At 42.2% G+C, this 17,378-nt stretch overlaps 2 protein-coding genes across 4 annotated transcripts in view; both read right to left on the bottom strand.

The window, feature by feature from the left end:
* Positions 1-899, bottom strand: part of trir (telomerase RNA component interacting RNase) — a 1,847-nt gene extending 948 nt beyond the window's left edge. The window contains exon 1 of the mRNA XM_086056779.1: positions 1-899. This exon is cut by the window's left edge and continues 49 nt beyond it. Coding sequence (XP_085912905.1) covers positions 1-224 — 224 coding nt within the window. The 5' untranslated portion in view covers positions 225-899.
* Positions 900-1,850: 951 nt separating this feature from the next.
* hook2 (hook microtubule-tethering protein 2) lies at positions 1,851-15,764 on the bottom strand. 3 transcript variants are annotated; one of them, XM_086056019.1, is made up of 23 exons: positions 15,495-15,764; positions 14,123-14,205; positions 13,932-14,004; positions 13,804-13,854; positions 13,027-13,159; positions 12,698-12,765; positions 11,961-12,026; positions 11,791-11,871; positions 10,648-10,814; positions 10,343-10,483; positions 9,189-9,390; positions 8,920-9,030; positions 8,739-8,826; positions 8,354-8,420; positions 7,425-7,562; positions 6,779-6,866; positions 5,415-5,420; positions 5,213-5,247; positions 5,062-5,144; positions 4,849-4,952; positions 4,169-4,276; positions 3,515-3,586; positions 1,851-3,423 (listed from the first exon to the last, which is right to left on the bottom strand). In XM_086056019.1, the coding sequence occupies exons 1-23, from the start codon at positions 15,537-15,539 to the stop codon at positions 3,295-3,297; spliced, it is 2,139 nt and encodes a 712-aa protein (XP_085912145.1). In that variant the 5' UTR covers positions 15,540-15,764; the 3' UTR covers positions 1,851-3,294. The 3 variants fall into 3 exon arrangements, with proteins under 3 accessions (XP_085912145.1, XP_085912146.1, XP_085912147.1); XM_086056020.1 differs by lacking the exon at positions 5,415-5,420; XM_086056021.1 differs by lacking the exon at positions 5,415-5,420 and having other exon boundaries at positions 4,858-4,952.
* Positions 15,765-17,378: the final 1,614 nt, after the last annotated feature.

Below are 17,378 nucleotides of genomic sequence, written 5' to 3'. Positions count from 1 at the left end.
CCCTGCGCCTTTTTCCTCATCTCCTCCTCCATCTTCTTCTTGAACATCTCCATGAAGCTGCCGTCGTTGGCGAACGCGTTGCCCGAGGACGACGGGCCTTCTTGTTGGCCCGCGGACGGGGACGCAGGGCTACCGCCGTCCGAGTCACCGCCGCTGCTGCTGCTGCTGCTGCTGCTCCCACCATCGTTGGTGTGCGATTTTCCGTGTCTGCGCCTTTGTTCCATGTTTAGTGACTGCGGCGTTGTCTCGGTGTTCGGGAGATGTCTGGGACCTCCAGTTAGACGACGGGCTGCTCCGGCTTTATAAGGCTTGGTTGTATATAGTTTAGCTTGACAGTCTCTTAAAAGCACAAACAACGTGGGCCTTCTCTAAAAGAAATAAGTCAAAAACAGTCGACGTGAGTCGCTTATTTGGAGACAAAACCCAAAAGCAGCAGTTGGTTCGAGAGCTAATGTTGCTAACGCCGTCTGGTTGACTGCTTTCGGATAAACTAGCACCTATTTCGGCTGGTGACGTCTATACGTTGACAAAATTGAATGTTAGACCTCGCAAATGTTAAATACCCGCATCCAGGCTCCTAGAATTTGTAAAGTGGGCCAGTGTTTTGGGCTAGGTTTTCACTAAACCCATCGCTCGCCGTCGGCCATGTTGTTTAGGTTGTCCGTGACGTCACGCCGTGGGTGTGTCTCCTACTGCTTTACAGGAAGTCAAACTGCGGTTGTATATACATATCGTCATTTGCCAAAGTCATGTTAAACTTATTGTCATATCCAAACTACACGATTTTCCCCTTTCAATAATACCCGTAATCAAGGGTGCTTTCCCAGCCTTCTCTGTCACACCTTCAAACACTCTTAGAAGTTTTCGGGAGCCTTGGCAGCGCCGTTGTCAAAGCCATCTTGATGTCGCGTAAATGACCCTTGATGCCCTTCAGTTTGGGAAGGAGGGGGAGAAAAATATAAATCACAGCTGAGTCATGTCGGGCGAGTAGGCAGGTTACACCAGCACAGCGATGTTCTTCTCAGCCAGAACTGTCCGATGCTCATGGCATGTTGAGCAGGTGTGTTGTCATGGTGAAGTAAATTCCCCAAACCTTACATAATAGTTTGAAGTTTATCTTTAATGACCTGTCCTGGAACTTCTCTAACACAACCTCATAAGGATTTACCCAGGGGTCTCATATGGCCCACTTATTCAATTAAATCAGGCCAACCGTGCAAATACAGATCTTTTTACATACATTTATCTCATTAAATAACTGGTTAGTTGATTTATTTGAAATATTTTACACATACAGTCAACAATTATTGTACTATACTGTATGTGTACATGTACAGCTTAGGGGAAAAATTGCAACCGTTGCAAAATTATCACTTTCTTGGATTTTGCCACTTATTTTACAATTGAGTAAAATGATTGTATTATAAACTACTGACAGGATAACTCCCAAATGCAAATATTGTCAATTAGAATATTTAATTATTGCAGGAAATGGATAACGAACAATATAAAGTCCAGTGTTTTTTAAGGTGTATTACAGAGCTTATCATACACAGTACTTCATAAAATGTATAATTTATTTATAAAATATATATTTTTAAAAGGTTAAAGGGATAGTGCCTACTTTTGATCCAGATTTTTTTTTAATTAAAAAATATTCATCATAATGGTTTTAGTTTGGAGTACTAAGCTGCCTTATAATAGTTTGCAACTGATGTAGCCAGTGAAGTGTCCAAAATACTAAAAAAAAAAAGTTACTCTATGAACATGGATGAAAACCGACCACAAGCTCCCCTGTTCATAAATATTAATCATTGTAATTAAATACAAATCACCAGTTACCATTTTTTTTATCTTAAACTCCCATTTATTTGTAGTGCAAAAGTAGAAATGACAAAGACTACTAAATGTTCAACTTCCCCGCTGTGAGAAGTACAATACGCCATCATCTATTTGACCAATTTAAACACAGTCATCCCAACAAGTGGGCAACAAACACCAAACCAACTTAATGAACCACAAAAATGTGCACACAAATTTTGGTCAGTGAAGACAACAGCATGTTGACAGGGCTGAAGGACAAGACACTAAGCAGCAGCTTTGACATAGGATGTACTGTACTGTATTATTACACACCATCTGTAGAAAATAAGCAGTGATTATAAAAGTGCCATCTGTTGAAGGCTACAGTGTTGTGTACGACTATGGTTTTTTTCTAACAGACAAACTCCAAATGAGCATTCCTGCGCAGTTAAACTTAAAAAAATATATATTTTAGTGTTGCGAAATGTCGATCACGTTGTGTATTTGTGATGCATTAGGAGGCCTTCAATTGCCTACATTCACATTTGTGTAGATTCTAAAGTGGTGAGTGCATTTAGGCTTGACCAACAACCATTACCCTGCTTCAAATGGAGAGAAAAGTCACAGGTTAAGTTAAACTCATGAGAATAATCACATGCAGATAAAGCTAATAAACAAAAACAAACACACAGTGGGACATGCTATTCAACTAACTTCTACAGAAAAATACAGCAAAGGGAAGGATTCAATCTTAGTACACTACAAATACCCCATACTTAATTTTTAACCACACAGGAAGGATTTGGTGTCTTTTTGAAGGCACTCTATAAAACCCACTGCTCTGGGAAAGTGCTTTTGGCTGATCATGTGAGCGTCTTTAGGAGAATATTATTCAAGTGAAAACAAGACTAACGATAGGCCGTATTCTCTTGCACAGCTTAAGCCCATTCATAAAAAAAAAAAAAAAAATTAAAAAAAAGGAGCAGAAAGAAAAGTTCAAGTGGTTGTGCAGTGTATAAAAGGAGGTATCCCCGTGTAGCTTAGCATCTATCTTATGACAGATGGTCCAAGGCCATATTTCTATTCTTACTCAGTTCCATATGTCCTCAGTGGGCAGCATGATTTTAGTGGACTTCTTAAGTAATCCTCTCATCTCCCACATCATAACTACAATTCTGACAACACTAACTCCATTAAGTGTGTCTTAAAATACATTTTAAAAAGGCAAAATAAAAAAAGAGACTGTGCAGTTCTCAAAAAAACTAAACATAAAAGTCACCTTAAAAGGTGAGACAGTTTTGTTTCCCAAGCACCAAGGTCCCCTGTGTTGCAGTTATTGCTCTTTCAACATGATACAAAATAGTCACTCCTCTGGAAATCATGACGGTACCAGGTTAAGCCACCAGGGGGCATGTGCAGCAAAGCAGTAAAAGGCACGGAGACAACGAGGAGTGCAGGGGGGGCTCCTCTCTGTGGGCTTCCTTCCAAGTCTTATCTTGGTTGGGGCCGAGTGAGGCCTCTCCTGGCATTGGTGGCCATCCTCTGCTGGGCCAGGAAGGACATAGCCTGGTTGGGCGAGCTCAGCCTCTCGCCCGCCACTCTCTGATGCAAAGCCATTCCCTGAGAGAAGGCCACGGCAGTCGATTGTTCATTTGACCTCATGATGTTAAAAGCACAGAGACTACGTGAGCAGATTCAGGGGATTTCTTACCATGTTGTACCAAGCGCTAATGATGAGTTTCTCCTCCTGGTCGTGTCTGGATCGGCTCTTCTCATAATCACGCTGAGAACAGCAACACATCACACATTAGTGATGTGAACAGGATACAAAACTTGATTTGTACACTGGAAAGCTAACAGTAAAAGGTGAGGTTGTTCCAATATGGAATACTACCGAAATATGAGAATATGCCTTGAAAGTTGCACATAACTTACAGTTTGTAAATTCTTCGATTTACATCCCAAAATCTTAACAAGAGAAGATAATTATACAAAGGACATTTTCTTCAGTCAAGTCAAATATTTCCCTTTGAATAATATGTTCTATTCGGCCGCACTAGTCTAAACACAGTATTGTAATAATATTGCGTTTGTGGCATATGACTGAAGCAGCAAACTTGACCCATTTTATTCATCTCAGTGGGCGGTGGATTTTACTGCTTCATTTGTATTCTACAAATGCAATATTAATCACAATAACGGGACATACAACATATTGTAAAGAACATTTTGGGCTGACTTCCACTTTAAGACGTGAAAACAAAAAGTGAGCTCAGTTTCACATCACAATCCCGGACGGAGTCCTTGGTAATCAGAGCTTTGTGCTTGGGCTTCAAATGTACTATAAAACTATAAAAGTCCATACCTCCAGGTGATGGATTTTTTTCTCTTTCTCTGTCAGCTGGTTCTTCAAGGCTTGAATGTCAGGAGTCACCGTCACCGGCTGTTGCTTTGGATCCAGGGTCTTGACCACCTAACACAAAGAAGCACAATTATAAAGACCTCATGAGTGAAATCTCGGTTCACAAATTTCATTTGTTCCGTGACTGCGTTCACAACAGAAATGTCCACGGACCGGTGTCGTGTTTCCCATTAAAATGAATGGAAATTCAATTATTCGGTTCCAGCTCCATAATAAAGTTATGTACGATTAGCTTGTTTTTAAAAAAAAAAAAAAAAAAAAAAAAAAAAAAAAAATCGGTGTGTAATTAAAAATACGGTACAAAACAGAAATAAGTGAAAAACCATCATTATGAAGAAACAAGTTGTGTTGACTCGCAAATAACTGTTTTTTTGCATAAAGCGACATCCTTTGGGAATGCATGGCATCAAGGGATACGGCGCCCATTTTGGACTAGCCATATCCTTGGTAACTGTAAGCAGAAGGACAGATGGCAGTTGGACCGCAATACGGGGAAAGAGACCACGAAGGGGCTTCCTGATAACACCATTAAAAAAAACAGAACAAAACAAAGACACTTGCAAATGAAATTGTCATCAATCGTGTCGTTCGTAAATCAAGGGTCGACTGTAAAGGTTTCGGACCGTTCTTGCCTTGTCCACATAGCGCTTGTATCGCTCTTCCATCTGTTTCATGTCCTCGTCCTTCTTCCGCAGGATCTCCTGGAGTTCATCTATCTTCTTTGCCACTGAGAGACGCGAGCGTAAATATGAAAAAAAAAAAAAAAAAGACATTTACTGTGTCATCTCAAACTGAAGCAGTTCAACGATGGGAGGAAAACAAAAAAAAAACTGAACTGTTGCTGTCCACTTTGGGCTCCAGGTCATCAATGACTTCCCTTTTCTTTTGGAGATCAGTGTGAGCTTCATGGAGCTTCTCCCTGGAATGAAATATTGTGTGAGCCTTTTGTTTGAACAAAACAATATAAACACTATTGCGAGGACTTACAAATGTTCTTCCAGCTTCTTCTTCAGCAGGGAGGACTATATCAAGAAAACAAGGAAAATACATGAAACTGGAAAACTTCCTCTATTGTTAAAGGGGCGCACACACACACACGCACAAAAGCACTCAAAGTAAAAGCTGTGAAAGTCAAGCTGTCAAAGAGTTGAATCACAGGCCATGTGGACAGAGGGTGGGCCGTACTTACGATAGCCTGATTTTGGCACGGTTGTTCGGTGGGGCAGGCGGGTAGGGACAAGACAGACAGACAGAAGAAGGGCAGGCGTTAACGGTGAGTCAGCAAACGGCAAACACGGCTTCTAATCCCACACACCACATGTGTCAAAGTAAAACAAATACTCTCACCAAGCAATGCGTGAGAAAATTTCTCACGCTTATTAAGTGCTCAATGAAATGTCGTCTTCATTGCTACAATTTGCCCGTATTCCCCAACAGTTGTGTGTAAAAAGGGGAGTTGAAACAACTTCATACGATTTGTGTAAAGTTCCAGCACACATCTGGATTTGCACATGCGTGATGTCACATCACTTTGTGGGAGTGTGATATTTAAGATAGTTTGCCAGCTAAAGCATTGAGGAGACGCATATGAAGACCGTTTGATTGTTTGTCATTCATGTAACATGGGTTCACGATTGTGACAGTTTAGTGCGAATCGCAGACAGACGTCCGTTTAAAATTGAGGTACCCGCGCTACAGATGGATGACGGACCCTCAATTTGTAGTAAAATGTCCAGCTCTGACAATTTGTAATATTTATGAATTCGTTTCTGCAACAGGTGCAATGGATTTTTTTTTCTAAAACGCCATTGCTATAAATCACAACGTATGGTTAAAATCTGTTTTGCGCAATCTTTTATAGGTCAAACAACCAAACAAAAAATGAAAGTGTCTGAAAAACCTGATGTGCTAGGAAAAAAGTAAATACATTTTTAAAATCAGCGTCGAAATGCATTTGGGGAGACAAAGCCGTCTCGGATTAAAATTTGCTGTTTGCCAATAGTAACATTTTTTATTTTTAATAATCATTTTAATTACGGTCACTATATAATGTTCCCCCACATATTATAATTCACCTAGTCATTTTTTTTTGGGAACCCATTCTACAATATTGTCTGTTTTCGTGTTGGCATTGCTTTGGTGCCATCTTGTAGCATGTTGGTGTCAAGGAACTGTGTTGAAGTTAGCAAAGCACATGCATACTGCACTATCTTGTGGAAACTATTGGCAATTACGCACCTTAATCGCATATTTTAGCAGGGCTCAGCCCCTATCGCGAGGGAAAACTGTATTGCGATAGCTTTTTCCAAAATATATATTTTTCCATTTATTCAAAAATAATGATGCAACTATAAATATGGTACAACTGTTTAAAAGCCTTTCTCATTATTAGCCTATCGAATGTGGATCGTTTTCATGACAATGTAGATATTGAGATCCGTCCACCCGCTTCTGTTGCCAAATATGCTTCATAGAAATTGCTGTTTGTGTATCTTGCCAACGTTAGACGCATGGCGAGTGACTGAAGTGGAAGGAGGAGAAACCGGCACTCACATCCTCCGTCTTGCTGTCCTGCTCTTGAAGTGCTTTCTGAAGCTCCTCAACCTGAGAGCGGAGCTCGGAGATCTGCTGCTGTTGCAGCCTGAAGGGACAGAACAATGGCGGGATTGTTGAAGAGCCGGCAGAGAAGGGGGGATGAAACTGCAAAGTTAAAACGAGTGGGAGGAAGATAAGTAGAGAGAAGTGTTGATCCTTGTGCATCTGTGTGCTGCCGGGCCATGCGGCGCTGCGCTCTACTGAGCATGCTCACTGCACTCCTCTCCTCCTGTTACTGAAGATGCTTCCCACACCCTGGGCCTGGTGTTGCCTGGCTGCACACGCGCGCGCGCACACACACACACACACAAACACACACACACACACACACACACACACACACACTCGGTCCACCCACATGTCCACATGCCCGCAAGCATATAAACACGCTCGCGCGCACAGACAAGAGACAATCTGGCTTTCTGCTGTCTGTCCTCCAGTCCGGCCCACACAGCTCAGCCGAGCACGCAGTCCAGAGGGCGAGTTGACATTTAGGCAGATATCACTCCTACCGGCCGCTAAACACCCATCTTAATGTCAAGGAACACACAATATGGCGGCACCGAGCGGGTAGGGGTTGATTTATTCTTGCTCCGTCACTGACCTGTTTTGGGTTTCGAGGGCATTCTTGCTGCGCTGAGCTCCCTCGAGCTCAGCTTGCACCTCCACTACTTTCTGCCTGTAGGTTTCCTCCTGGACGCACAGCATCTTGTTTTCACTCTGCAAGCGCACCACTGTCTCCCTGGAATCAACACGGTGAGCAGGGGTGAATGAAGTTGATCAGCGTGGTTCTACGCTCAAAATGAGGACACGCCGTGGCATACAATTTACTGCTTAGAGATTTTCTACATATGCAAAGAAACAATTTACAACTAACATAGTAAACTCAATTATTGTGGCAGATATGTTCCAGCCTCACTCACAACAATTGGGAGGCGGAGAGGGAAACAAAAAAAAAACTTTTATTTCTAAGTTTGACCTCTTCCTCATGTTTGAAAGCACTTTATTTGAACACAATTTTTCATTTTTTTTCCCAAGCATACAATGTATACAAAATACTGTGTGCTTTGTTAACCTAGAAAAGCACCCTATTAGTAATGAATTGGTGCTCCTAACAATAAGTGTAATCAGCTTGAATTTTTTTTGGGGGGGGGGGGGGGGGCTTGCCCGCAGGGTGCTCACAGGTGTGAGACTAATGACTGACACCTCGTAGGTAACCTTGGTCTGTTTGTTTTCATTCAAATCAGAGGTAGGACCAGAGACTGCAGATTTATTTACACATTGTATTTCTCATGTACTTCTGTCCAGTCATAAAGGCAATTGCAAATGACCTTTTAGACTACTGTCTCATTTTTTTTGTCCATATTGGGGAGAGTTGGTCTCAAAAAAATTAACTATGGTCAAATTAGGTCTGAATAGTTCATTTCCAATTATATAAGACAAACATAGCGCCACCGGTGCATATATGTGTCAAGTCAACTCATCACCACAACATAAGCCCTCAGGCCTTTGCACATCAACATTAATACATACTTGAGCTCAGTGGGCATGATCTCTGCAGCGAGGTTTCCAACCGCGGCCTCATTGTCGCGCAAGTCTCCTGTGGAGAGATTAGGTTGTAGATGAAACCTGTGCAGCTTTGCGAAAACAACAACAACAAAAAAAAAAAAAACCCTGACTGATTTCTCTATCTGTTCACTCAAACAGCTGGCATTGTGTGGCTCTCCAAACACTAACACTGCATGAGAGTCAGCTGAGTCCTAACCTCCAATGCCGCACCGACAAGCGACCAAGCACGGCTTATATAATGAAGATTTTTGTTCACACCTGCTGTGCTTTGATAGGTTGCTATTTTTGCCGATTCATTTCTTCAGCACTGACCGTCCCTGTCCTTCAGGTGCATCAATGTTAAGCTTACCTGCATCACGGAGACACTTCTGTTGTACTTGCGCACACCTCAGCTCGTCATTTGTCTCCCGAAGTGTGTCTCTCTCGGTCATCAGACGCTAAAAAACAAACACGTGTCGGGTTTGGGCAACCGAGAATCTTTCTATTGGTACGGTGAAAAACAAGTCGACTTTTTTGTGTTACCAACTCACTTCTTTCTCTTTCTGGAGCGCATCATATTTGTCATAAAGGTTCTTGTACTCAAACTGCCACTTCTCAGCTTTCATGGCCTCGGCCTGGTGCTTGGTGTGAAGCTCGTGAGCCTGCAAGTCAGAGGGCATAGCAACGGCTGCGTTGGCAGGGAACTTGCGCAAGAACCACACGGCTCACCAAACACGAGCACAGGCCAGACTGTGTTTAATAGCGCTCTGATATGTCAACAGAGGAAAAGTATGGCTCTGCCTCCTCCGCCACAGCTTGCCTGTTTCTTGTACGTGTCCAGCTGAGTGCGAAAGACGTTGGCCCTGCGGAGCTCCTCCTCCAACTCGCAGGTGCGCTGCATGTACACGGTGTTCCGCTCCTCCAGGAGGCGCACCTGTCTGCGGAGGTCGCCCAGATCTTCCAGCTTCCTCTTGTAAGTCTCCACCAAGCTTTCCAGCTGGTTCACCCGGTCGGAGGCGTGCCTGAGGGGCAGTAGATATCACTAAGGAGATGAGCCCCAGCAGGGATGAAATGCGGGATCCTTTCGTGATTGGCTCCTCACTCGACTTGACTTTGGGAACGCTCTGACGCAAAGCGGCATCAATGCACGAAATGTCGTTTATCAACACAGATGTCAGAGTGAGGAGGTGAGTGGACGTCTGCGTGTGGGCAGTGTGGGAGTTGTTTCTGTGAGTGGAAGATGATAATGGAGCTTTAAGCATGTATTGCCACATTCAATTGTGTTTTGATGCGTCATTTCAGACGTCAAAGGACTTGTTGGTTAAAAAGAAAACTCCTCTCACAAGTATCATAAACAGACCACGTTCAAAAATGATCGTGCAAATGATGTTTTTCTCAGATTTAAAAAATTTTTTTAGTGCCATTTGTGTAGACCATAAAAATTGGAGAAAAACATTTTTTGGAACACGGCGTATTTAGCATTACTGAATAATCAAACATGGGGACACCATTGCTTCCACACTCACTCATTATAATCGGCACCAAACACAAAGGTAGAGATTGGGAGAAAAAGACAGAAACTTTGTGTGCGGAACTCAAATAAAGGTGCGCCGTGTGCTCGGATAGCAGACTAATTGCGTATGCAAGCTTGTGTTAATAACGTGACTCAGGTGCACTTCTGTTTGTACTGCCGACGTATGCTAACTACGTTTCCACCAACCACGACAACCTGGGGTGGACGCCCACTGATGATGTCATGACTCCGCGTGGTGGGCCTAAAATTCTCCCACTCTTAGCCAAGAGGAAAATGTTCTGCCACATGGTTTGAACAGTCACATAATGAATACACTAATTTTCGCGTCATGCGGTGCGGCTTGCTTTCATCTTGAATCCCGCAAAAAGCGTACAGTGTCGAACACGCCTGAAGGATGAAATCGAATGACGAGCGACTTGGAGGAACGTAAGTGCTCTTACCTGAGTATATCCATCTCATCTTTGAGGGCTTGTGCTTCTTGCGCTAGACTGGTCAAATCTTCGTTCCTTTGCTGCACGTTGGCCAGCTCGCGCTCCAGCACCTCGGCACGTACACGCATATCATCTCGACTGCTCTCCAGTCTGACGTGTGCGAAGCGGAAAGCGATTGGAACACCCCACCATATGTTCGATTATGATGACATACATCAAAACCGTGACATTCGCCTTCATGTTGATTGTCTGAACATTGATCCAATCAAATACAACGTTCAGGAGCTGTTGCCTGATTAATGTACTGCTCTTACCTGTAGTTCTCATCTTGGAGCTGCTCCATTTGACTCTGCAGCAGCAGCAGCTTCTTGCCGGTGATGGCAGTGCTGGAGATGTCCAGCGAGTCGCAGCGGCTCAGCTTCTCCTTCAAGGAACGAGTCTCTGTTTGGAGCGACAACTTCTCCTCCAGAGCCACAGAGAGCTGTGGAGAGAAATGGAGAAAAAAACATGAGAGACACACTGCGAGGAAAAGGCGCACAATTCAGGAATATGCATCAGAAAGGGACTGAACGTTACTGAGAATCAAGACAGACTATGAGCATTCTTCTGAAAACAACCGGAACGGTACAAGCACATGACTGAGTGAGAGGAAATAAACTTGCCACTTATTGTGTATACACATGCTCTCTTCTCATTTTACATGCTTACTCCTCAAGACTTAGTCAGCTGATATAAAATGTTCCCAGGCAGATGGAACAGTCTCAATGGTGAAGTTGTTAACTTCGGCCTCTGGGCCAATAAATGGATACAAATTAATACATCTGAAAGGAGTGCACACTGTTGCGAGGTCAGTTGGGAAAAAATTAGTTTGACTGAGAAAAGGAATGTAGTGTGGACAAAATGTACTTGGGCCGTGAGGCGGGTTTTTTTTGGGGGTTAGACAAGCAAGCAATGCAATATTTTTAAAAAAGGGGGAGTGGCTACTTACCTGCTGGAATCCTTGGAGCCTACACTGCACTTTAAGGACAAATTGCATGCTTTAGCACAGGACCACTGACAGCAAATAAATTTCCAAACAAGTGACTAATCTCTGAAGCGTGGGCTATGCAAGTAAACAAAACAGGTGGGCTGAAAGCCGTGTAAATTTGAGTTGGCTGCAGCTCCATCCAAAGCCAACGTGTCAGGTTTAGCTTCATGTTATGCAACACTTGACAACAATGTAACTTTTAAGGGAGGTGGGGTGGGGGGGTGACTCAACACAATCAGTGTCTTTTCCACGAGTGGAGAGGGGAAAAAAACAAAAACAAGCCAAGGTTACACAACATCCAATCAAAAGAAAACAAACTCAGGCGCTCTAATCAATAAGGGCCAGAATACATCAACACACACACCGTGCAGCAGACCTGATGTTTGCCTCTTTTATTTACTTATTTTTAAACATGACATCATAAACTAACCTGATGTTCCAGGTCTCGACAGCGCTGACGAAGGTCCTCTTTTTCACCTGCCTCCTCACTTAGAAAATAATACTTCCTGGACTGCAAACACAGAATAGCCAAGAAGTAAAGATACCTATAATGTCTGGTGCTATTTGACAGAAATTGAGAGACAAACAGATTTGTCTCACCTGGTAGTCAAAGTCTCCATAGGTCTCCGGGCTACCTGGTTCAGATGACGGCTCTCTTGATAAAAGCTACAAACAGACAACGCAACTCAACAAAAAAGCTTCACTTTTTCGGAACCAAGTCGTATAAAAAGTAATTCATTCAATCATTACGGGTCAGTGGTGGTCTACAGCACTGCAGAAACAACAAGAAACTTTGTGAAAATATCTACAGTTGGAACCTCGGTTTTCACATGATTCGGTTTTCACGGAACTTCTGTCCGAGGGACATTTCCTTGACTCTAGCCCCACACATAGCATCCCATGTGCATGTGGTACTTTCTTATGCTTAGTATATTCTTGAGTCACTGTCACCCCCCCCACGTTCAGCAGAAGCATTTTAAAAGCTGGGCCAAAGAAAGTTCTCACACAACAGAATTCAAGAAAGAACTTTGAAGAACTGGTGATTCCCCAACCAAACCAAATCTTTCATATGCAACCGAGAGTCGTCAATAAAAGGTAAAAGTGATGTTTAATGCTTATTTTCAATTTAATTTATCCATTTTATTAGTCATTTATTTCACATTTTCCTCAATGTTTTTATATAAAAGCTCTTGTATTGGAGCCTATTAAATACACGGACTAAATGTAGATTACATGTAGAATATAGATAAACATCCATACATAGTCAGGTAGAGATTTGTGGAATAACAGAATGCTTTCTGGCATTTAGTTCTAACTAGCGAGCGGATCACATTTACCTCCTGAATGGCTGTCATGACGACATGCTGGACAGATTCCTCTAGTGTCATTATCTGCTGGATTTGCTCTGGGTTTAAGAAAAGAGAGACTGGTCAAAACACAGATTAGCGACAAATACTCTCCTGAAAAGAAAACGAGCACTGCTGCTTCTGCCAACGAGTTGAAGCAGCTTAGTTTGTGTGACCTGATCATTCTGATGCTCTTAACAAAGCATAAGCTGTAAATTGTTCTCAAATCAACCAATCAGCTTGCTATGGTGACGGCAAGAGTGTTAGAAAACAAGAATCATGTGATATGAACTCCAGCTAATATAAAATACTGCGTTCACCTTGTTTCTTCTCACAGCTGACAGCACAGCCCAAGACGAGCTGCACCAGCTTGCCCAGCTCAGTGACGTCCCCCATCTCACCGATGAGATTCACATCTGGCAAATGCTCTTCCAACACTTGGTGGCCGAGTATCTGTTGTCGGAAATCAGAATTTATCACAATAGGAAACACAGAGGTTAAACTAGCCAACACTGTTATGCTTCAAACTTTGTGTGAACAGTTTAGGGAAAGACCTTTTTTATTCCACATGACCATGCTCCATAAAGCAAATGCTGTAACCCTGCATCAAAACACTTCTACCAAAATAGTGTATTTATGAGCAAATAAAAAGCTTGAACTTAAAGTGGTAGTCAGCCCAAAAAATGTCTTTACAATAATAGGTTCTATGTGGCTCCACAATACGGTATTCTGATTAATATTGCATTTGTGGAATATGAGTTAAGCAGCAAAATCCATCTGTTTTTAGCCCACTCTGGGGTCGGCCATTTTGTTACTTGCTGTCGACTGAAAACGACATCACAGTTGCTCAGGACTCAGGTAACGACCAATCACGGCTCACCTGTTTTCTGAGAATGAGCCATGATTGGTTCTTACCTGAGCCCTGAGCAGCTGTGATGTCATTTTCAGTCGACAGCAAATGACAAAATGGCCGCCCTCTGAGATGGACAAAAACGGGTGGATTTTACTACTCAACTCATATTCCACAGAAGGTGCATAGAACATATAGCAAAGATTTTTGGGGGGTTGACTTCCCATTAGAGTAAAATTTTCCTTACGTCATGGAAAAATTCCAGCATGCTCTTGAGAATCTTTTTCAAGTTGCTGACCTACATGAGAAAATACATTAACACGCTTAATAATTTGAACAATTGTAAAGCAGTTGTTATAAAGAATTTGTCATTGCCTTGAGGCGCCAGTTGTCCCCGCTCTCCTCTTTGATTCTACCCAGCCAGGTTTCAGTAAACCAAGAGGGGTCTCTGATAATGAGAGCGCAGGAGAAAACATGTGACATCACAACTTTGGCCGTGATGGCAGTACAGTATAAAGGCAATGCTTCATGCAGTGGAACCACATGTACAATTGAAATATTCTTACATTGTGTTTAGGACGTGTGCAATGGCCACTCCACTTGTTAAGTCTTGCTTGCTGTTGCATGCTGGCACCTGAAATGTCTGTAACTGAGAACAATGCCACAAAGGTGTTTATACTACACATTCAAAACACTGCCACACATTTTCTGAACAAAATGTCACAGAAAATGATTAACACGATTGTCAATCTCCAAATGAGTGGACAGTACATGTACACCCAACCATTGGTTAAAATCACAGATTCTCAACATGTGAGTGGGGACCCAAAAGTGGTTCACGGAAGGTTGTAAGGTTTCCGATGGTGCCGACATATGACATGTTTTGAGGTGTGTAAAGAACTAATACGGAGCAGTGTAAGAATACGTGGTCATGCGGCACATCAGAGTAGGAGCGGAATTTCGTGTAAAATGTGAAATATTTAACGTGCTTCCAAGGTCCTTTTTGGAAAAATACTTGTGAAGATGCAGGCTGAAGCTGCTAAGTGTGCGCCATTAGCTACACGGAAAAATGTACTCTCCCGACAGACGAAGCCATTACTACAAAAGAAACACAGAAAAAGCCAGATTACTCTTAGCAAATGGCACAAAGACCTTAATTTCCATATATTTGGCTTGTGATAATCGTATAAAACATAAGATTGTCAGTAAAATCGGGACAAAAACCCCTTGTTGTCTTTGTGCAGGGGTGTCCAAACTCGGTCCACTGGACATGTCTGTCTTTGTGTGTGTACCTGGCCTATGGGAGGAAATCCATATATAGGACATACAAACTTCACATAGGAAGAACCTTTTATTCGAACCCCTAACCTCAGTCAGAACTGGGAGGCAGATTAAACACCACTTTACAATCACACTGCCCCAGTTGAGATTCGAACCACTTGTTATATTGTATTTGCGTTTTGAACAAACACCCATCTTTCAATTGTAATGTGTAAAACGGGACTTGATAAACCCGGAAAGGATTGTTAGATATTAATTGGCGTGTTCATTTAGTCGATCACGATTCCGGTGTGCGACAAGCAAACAGGTGTATTTTGCTTGAAACGCTCCAAGTTTCCACTCAAGAATTGCAATATTAGCTCATACTTCTGTTTTAAGGACACGTTTCTTTGCTGACACCGAAGCTGAGTAAGGTGATGATAACACACCAAAGTAAACAGGTTGTTCATCCCGAGTTAGCCCTGTAGGTTAGCGTTGCTAGCTTACGCACGCTCAATTTTCACACCTGCCTAAACGACGGCTATTTCGATCATTTCATTTTCGGTTTTATTATATAGCAAACAACGTTCCATTGACTCCGTAGTTCAACTCGCCATTTTTGCCCTTTTATCAGTTTGCGTTTAGCAATGCTACCTACGCGGCTAAAGTCGAACTTACCCATGTTAGAAGTGAATCACACAGCTCGGCTTTGTCCAGGCTCATTCTGCTTTTTTGTGTGTTTCGTTCTTTTTTAACCGTGAAAGCTTCAACTTTACTATGTGAGGAGGCGATAGATGCTTCTAACACTTTCTGTCAAGTTACTTTTGGACTCCGAAGTGCGAACACTTTCCACGTCAGTCAAGCTGCCATGGCCTCCCTGAGCTCCTGTCTGCTGTCTCCCCCTCTGCGCGTCTGTCTCACCCCCAGCTGGCCCAGCGAGCTTCCGTATTTAGAGCGTTTCTATGGAAACGAATTCCATTACGGGTCGGCTTGTCTGGATGAATGGGCTGACAATAACAACAACAAACCACTTAATAACACAAAGTGTCTAAACAGTTTTGATTTAGAATTATTATTATCATTATTATGATTACTATTATTATTTTTTTAATGATTATTATTTTTTTAAGTATAACCAATTCTAATGACCTGTTATTATACATGTTACTGTGACAAAACCTACAATAATTAGTATTGCTTGGATGTGCAATGAGCAATATAAATAAATACACCTTCAGTGGCAAGGGGCAACAGACAATTTTTAAAAAAAACTACCTTGCTAATTATCTTTCCAATGCAAAGTATTGACACTGTTTTCAAGTAGATACAATACCTCTTGTAAAAATGCCTTTTGTCATATAATGAGAAGAAAAATAGTAGTAAAACTTTCACCATTAGTATTGTGGGGTATAACCAGTACAACCCTTTTTCAAAAGGGGAGAAAAAAAATACTAAGATCATGTGGTTGTGCAAGTGCGCAAATATTCTTTTAACTCAAGATGTGACTGTGTTAACTGTCATACTAAAAAGTGCCTCGAACTAACTAAAGTTCAACTGTTCTAGTAGGCTTTTCCTGACAGTCAGGGTCTCAAAGGAGGGTTTGGCTTCCAGGCAGGGTCCTGATTTTTAACAATGGTTATGAAATTGAGCAAAAATTCAAATATATGAATGTATGGCCTTGAGTTTTAAGACAGTCGGAGTTTCAAAGTGGTTGGTTAAAGAAGTTGAAAAACGTAAGTTTAGCTTCCACGCAGGGTGCCCAAAAACTGCATTCCTGAGATTGTCCCAGCACAGGAATTGATCCCCAAAACCCTGTGTCCAAAGTCCGGAGTACGACCCAGTACCCACTGAACCACATAGACAGCTGCAATTCCTAATCAGTCAGGCTTTCAAATGAGCATTTAAGGTTTCAAAGGCGATTAATCTCCAAGCGGTCAAGATTTCTGACAGCTGTCCCAAATTCAGTTGGAAAATTTTAAGCATTCAAAGATTGAAAGGAGGCTTTGGCTTCTAGCAGGAGTACTAATTTTTAACAGTGGTTATAAAATTGAGTAAAAAAAATCAAAGGTAAGAATAATATGACCTTGTGCATTAAAACTGTTAGGGGTTCAAAGTGGGGTTTAAAAGGTGAGTTTAGTTTGTTTAGAAGTGTGACCATTTTTAACAGTGGTTGTAAAATTTTGTCAAAAAGTGCAGTCTTGAGTCTCAGCACAGGAATTGATCCCAAACCCGCTGTATCAAAAGTTAGGGGAGCAAACCTTTGAGGCACATAGACAGCTGCAGCCTCCAGTCAGTAAGATATTCAAAGGAGTGTTTAAAGTTTCAAAGGCCCAAGCGGTCACAATTTTTGACAGCTGGCCCAAAATTCTGTTGAAAAATTCAGCTGTCAGGATGGGTGACCTCTGGTTTTAAAGCAGTCAGTTATCCAAAGGAGGGTTTGGCTTCCATGCAGGATCCTGATTTTTAAGAGTGGTTATAAAATTGAGTGAAAGATTTCATTACTGAGTCTGCCCCAGCACAGCAATTGAACTCACAACTTTCATGTCCAATGTCAGGTATTAC

Source organism: Filicampus tigris, chromosome 16, assembly GCF_054856515.1.
Source record: "Filicampus tigris isolate MCC_2025a chromosome 16, RoL_Ftig_1.0, whole genome shotgun sequence".
Classification (NCBI taxonomy): Eukaryota; Metazoa; Chordata; class Actinopteri; order Syngnathiformes; family Syngnathidae; genus Filicampus; species Filicampus tigris.
Note: the sequence above shows the minus strand (reverse complement) of the source record. Positions and strands in the feature narration are given on the sequence as shown.

Bases quoted from the DNA above. Each gene is read 5' to 3' on its own strand.
- hook2 (XM_086056019.1), bottom strand. From the start codon at position 15,539: ATGAGCCTGGACAAAGCCGAGCTGTGTGATTCACTTCTAACATGG. The intron at 9,391-10,342 runs GTAAGAGCACTT...ACTGCCCCTCAG, and splicing joins GATGAGATGGATATACTCAG to GCACGCCTCCGACCGGGTGA. The intron at 9,031-9,188 runs GCAAGCTGTGGC...TCTGACTTGCAG, and splicing joins TGGACACGTACAAGAAACAG to GCTCACGAGCTTCACACCAA.